General features: G+C 22.5%; 1 protein-coding gene across 1 annotated transcript; it reads right to left on the bottom strand.

Annotated features, from left to right (window-relative positions):
- Positions 1–5,392: 5,392 nt before the first annotated feature.
- Positions 5,393–10,352, bottom strand: LOC100864953 (vesicle-fusing ATPase 1). Its single transcript, XM_031916533.2, has 10 exons — positions 10,278–10,352; positions 9,989–10,077; positions 9,421–9,645; positions 8,691–9,318; positions 8,398–8,622; positions 8,019–8,318; positions 7,651–7,941; positions 7,398–7,582; positions 7,094–7,252; positions 5,393–7,016 (listed from the first exon to the last, which is right to left on the bottom strand). The coding sequence occupies exons 1-10, from the start codon at positions 10,287–10,289 to the stop codon at positions 6,899–6,901; spliced, it is 2,232 nt and encodes a 743-aa protein (XP_031772393.2). The 5' UTR covers positions 10,290–10,352; the 3' UTR covers positions 5,393–6,898.
- Positions 10,353–10,985: the final 633 nt, after the last annotated feature.

Genomic DNA, 10,985 nt, shown 5'->3' with positions numbered 1-10,985 from the left:
TTATCATTATTATGAAAATAACTACATGGTATATTAGATACAATCGCAATAAAAAGATAAAAAAAAAATGTAATGATTCCATTCTAAATTAGACATTTTTATACATCATTAAATTTTATACAATTATCATTGAATGAATTTCTGAAAAAGTTTAGTGTATAATTATAATATATAATATTATTAATATTACAGTTATATAATTCATATATAAAATATAATTCATATATGATAATATTTATTATCAATCAAATAAGATGGTGATATAGAGACAAGTCAAATAATGCGAATGAAAAAAAAAAGTGCAATTGTAAGAAGATTGGTGAATATATCTTTATTGAAAAAGATGAATTGATAGATTATAGCATTGAAACCATTTCTAATATTGTTTTATAGGATTAGGCATCCAAGATTTTAAATATAAAGTGATAAAGTGCAATTAAGTAAAACGCTATTTATTCGATAAACAATTAACGAAAAAAAAGATATGGCTAAATACACATAATAGCAATATTAAAATATCAAAAATATATTGTAGTGTAATGGAAAAAATATTATTACTCGACGGAAAAATATTATTTTTCTACAAAGTAAAAGAAAATAAAAATTTTAATAAGTTTAAATATATTTCAACATTATCTGAAAAAAACAATGGTCAAAAATAGTTGCCAATAAAAACATAATGTAAGTTGCAAATATTTTAAAGCATTGGAATTAACAATCATATTGATACCAGTAATGAAATAACTTCAATAAGAATTTGTTCGAATAAGAATTATATTGAAATTGAAATATCAAAACTAATCTAATATAAAATTGTACTTTACTCACTTTTTTATCTTTCTTATATTTCATTTTATTGTCTTTTGAATTTCAATATTAAATGTTTGATTGATTCTATAATATTTCTATTTCATCGATTACATCATTGAACTTTCAATCAATTTAAAATTGTTTGAATAAAGAAATTTTCAAATTATATTTTCTTTTTTTGTTGAACTAATTTGTTTTCATATTTAAGAATTCCATATCTATCTGGTTAAATTTTTTAAAATAAATAATATTTCTAAATAAATAAATAAATAATTATTAAAATCTGTTCTAAAAATTTCTGTAGCATAAGTAATATTATTACTTAATATTTAAATAATTCTTGTAAATAGAGTCCACGAAAAATTCTAAAACACATTCTATTTTATTGCTTCTTTCAATTTTCAATATTTCTTGAAATTAGTACAATATATCTAAATTATAATATCTATATATTATTTCTTTCTTATAATAATATAAAACAAAATCAAGTTTATATGTAAGTTTATATATATATTTTGTTTAGCAGTACTATTATTTTATCGTATTCATTTTTTACATAAACAGATTAAATTTGTAAAAAAAAAATTTTTTGTTCTATATTATTAAAAAGAAATACTTTATATTATTATATTAGAATATTTATTCTTAAAATTTAGATATGTTCGCGAGCATTTATTATTACGCGAGATTTATAAACAGCTTATTCGGAAAAATTTTTTATATAAAAAACTCTTTTTGTTTTTACCGCGCGTGAGCCTCTATTAAGCCTAAATAAAGGACAGTGTTATCTGAGAAGAATCTATCTTTGAGAATTTAGCCGATAATTATATATAATTATATATTTCTGACGTACTTTAGACTAACTGAACCGATCCTAATGGTGATATATTTCAGACGCGACTGATTCAAAGACAAATAACATTGTTCTGAAGAATCTAATATTATAATTTGAAAAATCTATAAGAAAGATACGCTGACCTGTTTATTGTGAGATCTTTGTATACAGATGACCATCCAAGCGAAGAATTTCTTCGAATTTAGTGGGTGAGACGAACCAGATACCAGCCGCGATATTATTGACGTGCTCCATCGACCAAACTATGATTCTCCCAATTGAAGAGATTTTTCTGAGAGCACGAGCTTCACTTGCAAATAGAATCTCATGGTGATCATGCCGTAATTTGACCGCCGATATATAAAATGATAATTAGATACAATAGAAATTCCCATATCCATACCTTCATTTTCCGAATATCTTAATTTACGGATATTCTATTATCCATATGTTCTGTTATCCGCACAACGTTTCGTAGCAATGTTTACATATAATATACTTAGATTACAACGTAAATACAACGTATTTAAATGTAATAAATACTTTCCTGTGTTCGATCGATTAAGTTTAATCATATCAATTCAATCTGAAGCAGAGAACGATATCTCAATGGCAAGTAAACGAAAACGTGTAGTTTTAAATATTGAAGAGAAATACAAAATAATTAAAGATCTTAAAAATGGTGAAGTGCCACGAAATTAGTAAGAATACATGGTACAAGTAGATGGTTCGATGGTTTGAGACGCAACGGAAATATAATTCTATACAACTGCTTATAATACAAAATTTATTTTTAGCAGCTAAAAAGATATGAAATTCTTAAGTATTGAAAGAAACTATCAATTTTGTTCATTTCTATTTGAATAAATGAAGTTTAATGCAAAAAAAAAGTAATTATTCTATTATCCGAAATTTTTTTTTATTATCGTCTTTTGTCTTCTTATTAGATCGGATACGAGAGTTTTTACTGTAGTTTGAGAACATATGCTCTGATTGTCGGACGATTATCTGCTGTGACATTGTGAGAGATCTTGCTCTCTAATAGACACGCGCTCCGCACAAGTAATCACTTATACAGTCGACTATAATGATATATTTTTAAGAAATATATCATTTGTTGCAAATCTGTCGAAAGACATTCGACAAGCACCTAGCTTACATCCACCAAAACCATTATAATATGTACTATTATTGCGACTGCGAATAAGATATATTACACTAACTTTGAAAAACACTGAATATCAAAATATTATGGATTGCATTTAAAATATATATTTTATAAAGTATGATTTATATTATATATATTATATCAATTTGTATAATCCATCGGTAGAAATCTTGTCAAACTATGATCGTTTAATTGAAGACTATATAAGTATATGATTTCTTTTTTTTGATCTATTCTTATTCATCGAATTATTATCGAAAACAATGATGCTTCTCTTTCATTGAGATTGATTTGTGATGAGTTTTAGAATGATATAATATTAATTTCTGATCAATAAATTATTGATTTAGCTACTGGAAATCGTATCGAATTAATATTTTCTCGGGACATAATTATTTTCTTTACTGAATTTTCATAATTCGATAATATATTATATTTAGTTGGCACATCAATTGCATATTATCTACATTGCAATATTTCAATAAAAATATAAATTTATTGAAAAAAAAATTTAGCAAATTTTAGACTCGTTTTTCAAAAAAAATTCATTTACGAGCTATAGTTTTTTTAAGATTTTTATTCTTCGACGAATACTATATAATGCAAAAAAAAATATCAAAATCGTTTTTGCGGCAAAATTTTTTTATAAATCTTCATCAATTCAAAAATAGAATCATAATGGCCATGACATTTATTTTTTATACAGCTTATATAAAGAAAAATTAGAATCATATTTCTAAATCATTCAAATTGATAAAGAATCTCTTATTCTAAAAAAGTATTCAAAATTTTATTCTTTTTAATATATTTAAAAGTTATAAAAATCGATGAAAATATTATACATTGATAAGTTCATTCTAAATTATTTGTAGCAATTTACTTTTTATTTTTTTATTTTTTTCGCAATTAATTGATTTTTTTTATAAATTTAATAAATTCTTACTTTTAGTATAATATAATATAATATAAATATCAAATATTTTTATTTTTAGTCGTAAATATTAGTTTTATCAATTTAATTTTCTCAATCAATTTATTATTCTTATTTTTCATCTTCTTATACTACATTTCTATTTTATTTTTATCACTATTTTTTTTCTATTATCAATTTCTGTGATTCAATGATTAGAAATAATTTCATTATTTAATAATGAAAAACTCATCTTGAACTATATTCCAATAACGTGTTCTCACATTTATTATCTATTATTCTTTCTTTTTACTTTTTCTTAATATATATATTGTATTTCAATTTTCATCATTTTCTTTTTATTATGAATTTCTTAATGAATAGAAATAATTCGTTATTTAGTAACGAAAAACTCATCTTCACTTGAACTAATTTCATTACCGTATTATATGCTTACAAAAGAAACTTTAAAAATAATATTTTTATCATCATGACTGTCAAACTCTGATTAAGTCGCAATTACGCAGCTCTGATCTGCGATCACAATCTAACTTCAGATAAAAAAATCTAACCATTTGATAATATATTATTCTTATATACACTTTATAATTATACGTAAAGAACTTAGGAATCTATTTATGAAGCGATATTTTAAAAAAATCAAACATAAATAAATAATTTCGCCGTTCGAATTGCTGCATCAATTCAAGTGCCGGAGAGTCTTCTCTGGAGTTATCGCATTACATCGATTGACGCTCAAAGGTCATTGACACTTAAAATATCACGCAATATAGATTTTTAATATTTAACAATTTAATATTCAACAAATTTTCTTTTTTTATATGAAAATAGAAAATATTAAGATATAAAAGTTTTATATGTTAATTTGTATGTGAAATTATTTTAAGTTAGCTAAAAAATTCATCAAACGGGTGCGGGAAATTGTCTGGAGTTGTTGATTCGCCGGCGCGAAAAAGAAGTGCAAACCATTAAAAAATTGTGTTTATTTATAATTTAGTAAACTAATCCATCTAATTTTTCAAAAAAACTTAAATTATTAAAATTTTAAAAAATCGTTTTTAAAGAATGTATCAATATTTTTTTGATTATATCGTATTACTATAACTATATTATAATATAATGTATACTTGTTTCTAATTAACATTTATTTTTAATTAAAAATACACAAAAAGGAAATAATATCATCAAATAAGTTTTGTATATTTCATTTTTGAAATATATGTTATTAAATTAAGTAAATTGTAAATTATAAAAAATAATTTTTTTTATTATTATATTCCAATAGATTTTATTATTATATTCCAATAGATTAATTTTTATTCACAATTAAATACAATCATAAAATTATTGCAATATATTAACAGATACATAAATATAGAGATATTATTCATATTACAATATTTATCAAATATAACAAAAAATCTAATAGTGACAAATTTTTTTAAAATAATTTAATATTTTAATTATATACATATTTATACCAAATTAGAGAAACTACTTAATAATAATTTGTAAATGGCATTAAATTAAACTGTATACGCAAAACAAATTATTTAAACTGTTTATACATATTAATATAATATATTATATATATATGTATTACATAGAATAATTATCAACTAACATGTTAAAATTACTAAAAACAAAACAATTTTAATTTATTTTTAATTAATAGAAAGAATACATTATTATATTGTTACATATATTTATCATTATAACGAGTTACACATTTGCATATATTTGTTTTTAGAATTATATATTTAGTTTTACTTTTAAAAAGCATTAATCTATAAGATTCTAATAAACATCAATAAAGACATACATACATTTACAATTAGAATTACTATATTACTATAAAAAAAAAAAAAAATAGATTGTTACAATAAATAGTAAACGATAAATTGTATTATATGAATTTACATTACATACATACATATATAAATGCAGACATAAAAATATATATTTATAATACATATGATAAATTTTGCTAATAAATAAATAATTATATTTATTGCTATAACAACTGCTAGAAAAACATATCATTGATATGGAATAAATCTATTTTACAATAGATTATAACAATAAATTAAAATTAAAGGAAGCATTTTTTTCTGTCTTTTGCAGAGACAAATCTTATTTCTATACATATATAACATAAGATATTCATTTCAAACACAATTATTGTGCTAAATATAAATTAATCTTTTAAAGTTTCCATAAGAAACTAATAATTTAAAATTAATAAAATTATCTATTGATAATTTTTAATTATCAATAATATAATTTTATTACATTTAACTTAAAATAATAATTCTAAATTATTATTATTATTTTGATTGCCAGATTCAAATTTTCAGCTTTTATAAAAAAATGAATTCAATAAATGAACTATTAAAATAAAAGTAAATAAAATATCCAACATAAATAATCCAAATAATCCAACAACCGTTATTTTTTTTACATTCAATCCAAAGCGACTGTTGAATTCAATGCATTCTTAATCACATTCTTTTTAAATAACTATAGATTTTTAAAATCACTATTCACGAATGTCATCCTATTATATGTATATATATATATATATATATATATTTTTTTTTCTTTTTACATTTTATATTTTACATTTTTTTAAATTAACTAACAAATTGCAAAAGTTATCTAGTATATACGAAAGCAATAATTAATAAATATGTATATGTAGTATATTTTAATAGAGTCATCTAAAAATAATAGGAAATGCAATTTTTGAATAAAATATATATAAATATTTCAGAATTCAAATGCTTTACTTAAGTATTTTTAAGACACAAATGTTTTTCACGAGAATTATGTCTGATTTTTTCAATTAATATAAATTTATATTGTAATATGTTTTTTACATTATGTCCGATTTTTTTTCGATTAATATAGATTTTATGCATATATATAAATGAATATTTTATAAATGTATATATAAAATCTATATTAATTGAAAAAAATCGGAAAAATTCTTGTAAAAAACATTTATATAATATATATATATATAAATGCAATTTTTTTTATTACATAGGTATTAATATGTGTTTGTATGTGTATGTGTGTATGTGTGTGTATATTATTCAATGAATGGCATCTAATTCAATTCTACACAAATAATTAAAATATTAAACATTTATTACTCTAATGCTCCTTCTCCTTCTAATTCTAAAAGGAATTTCACAACTCTATAACTTGGTTCCACTTGACGTACCATGTCTATTAAGCATAGTAATTTTTTTATACCAATAAATACTCTGGAAAAAACATATAAATCATAAGTATTATCATTTAAATGTATGAAAATCAATTCTTAATTTCTGATAAGTTATACCGTTTTCCTTGAAGTTTGGTGTGCAAAGATGCAATTTCATTTTTACTAAATAGATCAACTTCTTCTAAAACGCTTAAAAGATGATCAGGAGTTGATAAATTAGGTACATGAAGAATTTTACTAAAAGCTGATAACATTTCCATATCATCCAAAACTTGTCTATAGAGATAATAATTATTATATTAATATAAAAAATATATTTATTATATATATATAATTTTATAATATAATTATTTTTATTTATTATAATTATCTTATAATATAATTTTATTAATTTATTATCAAAATAATAATTATATTTTACCTGCGGCTCGTAGTGCAAAGTATTAATAATTTACGACCACGCGGTGGCTGTTTCTTCAATAAAACTAAAAGTGCTTGCAAAGTCAAATTAGAATATCGTGGTCCAATAGGTCCATAATCTAATAAACGTTCAATATTATCAACTAAAATACAACTAAGTTGTGAACGATAAGCATCATCGAATATCTACAAAAAAATTGTATATTATATATTATATTATAATTATATATAGAAAATATTAATTTTGTACCTACCTTTCGAATTGAAAGACATTTTGCAGATTCTGTAAAACCAACCATATCTTCTGGTGTACATACTTTGACAAAAGGAAAATCAGAATTTTTAGCTATTTGTGCAGCAAGAGCTGTCTTTCCACTATTTGGAGGTCCTTCTAATAAAACTGAGACAAGACCTGAACCTTCTGTAGAACGTGCTTCTTGAATATATAAATTACCATCAGACAATATCTCTGCTACTGGTTTGCCCCAGTTAATAATTCCACGTATAAGAAGATAATCTAATGCTTCTGCACTTGTACCAAATGCCTGTAATAAAATAAATTAGATAAGGACTTAAATAATAATTATTAATAATATTTGAATTTTTTTTTAAAATTACATACAGGTTTAACATCATTTTCTAAAGCATGAAGAAAATCAGCTCTGGAAACCATAAGTTTCTCCATTGCAGCAGGATCTACTTCTACTTTACTAGAAGCTTTAATCAATCTATTCATAGCAGTACTTTGTGCTGCTCTAACTAAACCTTCTAATTCTGCTCCACTGAAATTTTTAGTTAATGTTGCTAATTCTTTTAAATCAACATCAGTTGATATCTTTTTATAATCTCGCATTCTAGATGTATGAATATTAAGAATTTGGAATCTTCCATGTTCATCAGGTAAACTAATTTCCATTTGTACCTTTAAATATATATATATTTTATTTAATATGATATATTTTGAATAATATATGATATGTTTAATATTTCTAAAAAGATACCTCTAATCTACCAGGTCGTAATAAAGCTTCATCTATCATATCTCTTCGATTAGTCATACCAATAACAAGAATATTATTTAATTGTTCTACACCATCAATTTTTGCAAGTAATTGATTCACAACAGTATCATGAACTCCTGTATTACCAGCCACACTACCTCGAGACTTACAAATAGCATCAATTTCATCAAAAATAATTATATGTAATCCACTATTTGGTCCAAGCTGAAAATTAAAATTCATTTATTATGATGTTATATTTTTGAATGGATGAAGATTAAAAATATTTTTACTCTTTTCTCTTCTTCTTCAGCATCAGCAAATAATCTTCTAATATTGGCTTCACTTTCTCCTACATATTTATCCAAGATTTGAGGGCCATTAACGATTTTAGGTTCTCTAGCATTTAACATAGTTCCTATTTGTCTAGCCATTAATGTTTTTCCTGTTCCTGGTGGACCATAAAGTAAAATTCCTTTCACATGTTTACAACCTAATTGTGTAACAATCTCTGGCGGAAAAACTCGTGATGCAAAGGCTCTTCGAAAAATAGCAGTAAATTCTTTATCCAGTCCACCAATTCCCATTTTTTGAAAATCCCAATCTGGATTGATAATTGATTGGCGAACTATTTTTCCTTTTGCTTTACCAACAAGATTTAAACTTGAATTTTCTGCTTTTTCAAATTGTATAACAGTATTACCCAAACAGCGACCCATTTGAGTTTTTTTGGGTACAGTATTTTGTCCAGAATTTATAGCAGAAAGATCAGCAGCTTCCAAACTTTTAACAAGAAGACCAAGCATTTTTTTATCTTTGAACTGAAATACCAGCTGCTGACCCACGGTGAATGCCTGCCCCGAAAATTGAAATAAAAAATCCTTAGCCATTTCATCAGTATTATACGGTTCCAAAGTAGTCCTAAAATAAATATTTTTCTTTTAAAAATTTTTTTCTATTTCAAATTATTTCATTCTCATTTAGAAATATATTTTTTTTTAACTTTTCACATAATATACATACGATTTCTTTTGTAAAAAATCAGCTTCCAATACAATAACACATAAACATTCTGTACTTGAAGTGGGATTAAAATGATATGGTCGAACTTCAATTTCTTGATTAAGGGAAAGAGTAGCCCATTTTCTCTGAGGTAAACTAAATCCTACAGATCCTCTAGGTACTTCATGATGTTGTCTTACAGTAAATACAAAATGATGATTTGGTGCAGTAGTAACCTCAATATGTCTATGGATATTATAAATAAAATTAAAGTTAAAATTAAAATCATGAGTTAAATTTTTATTGTTTCATTATATTTTATTAATCTAATATTTTTAAATTATTGAATTATTTCATTTAAATTCCAAATTATTAATCATAAAAAATATATATATAATATTGTTAATTAAAATTAACATAATTGAAAATAATTCTAAATAAAATATAGAAACTATATAATATATATAATATTTCAATTTAATTAATTTAAAGTTCTACTAAAATCATTATGTGTATATATAGTCGTTTAAGCTTTAAATCTTATTACAGGTATCAAATCAATGAATAAATCATAAGATGATATCTTTACCTAATATCATCTGGAAAGTCATCTGGATTAATTATAGCACAATTTGTAATACTGAGTTCATCAGTAGGACATCTTACTGCTTTCATCCTCTATAAAAAATAAATTTTAAATCAAATATTGATCATAGGTACATGTTATTGATGAAACTTGAAACAAGGAGGGGATGATACAAATTTTATCTAAATATATATTCAATTAAATATGAGACGTAACATATAAAATATATAAAAAAAAAAATGAAACGAAATATTTTTTATAATAATTTTTGAACTTAAAATTACTGACTTACCATTGCTGACATTTTTTTTTTTTTATACAATTTAATGGATACAATCTTCCGTACGATACGCACGTCAAGACGGTGCAATGCAGAATATTAGTAATATCACTGCAGCCAATAATGTACATAGAACTGAACAGTTTTATGCTAGAGATTTTATTTTTAGAAAATATTCTTACTTTATTCTTCCGTTTAAAAAATAATTTTTTATTTTTATTATTATTATTTATTTCAAACTAAAAAGAATATTATATTATAAAAATGATTATAATTATTCTATAAAAATTCAATATGATATTAATTGATAAATATATAGGATATTATATTATCATGAAAATTTGACTTAACAATATTGACATATGAATTGAGAGCGAAATTTAAATTACTTATTTGAAACAAAATATATTATATATTTTTTTGCGTATTCGATATAGATAATATTAACAAGGAAATTAAAATTTTAAGTTTAAAAATTTTTTAAATTTAATCATTCATCTTAACTTTGGTCTAGAATGCTATTTTTTCATCTTGGGAATTTTTTTAAAAAAATCATAAGATTTTTTTTTTATATTAATTTTGATTTATATATTTATTAACGGTATTAAAATACAAATTTTTTTAAAGTAAAAATAATAAAAATTATGAGTTGTGTTTATCTTAATAAAATTTTAAAAAATAAGTGTTTTGCTGATATACATGATTCTGATAGTTCTGAAT

Source organism: Apis florea, unplaced genomic scaffold (genome assembly GCF_048593485.1).
Source record: "Apis florea isolate Af1SG1 unplaced genomic scaffold, ASM4859348v1 contig_3794_pilon, whole genome shotgun sequence".
Taxonomy (NCBI): domain Eukaryota; kingdom Metazoa; phylum Arthropoda; class Insecta; order Hymenoptera; family Apidae; genus Apis; species Apis florea.
The sequence above is the reverse complement of the archived record's forward strand: the minus strand, read 5'-3'. Positions and strand labels throughout refer to the sequence as shown.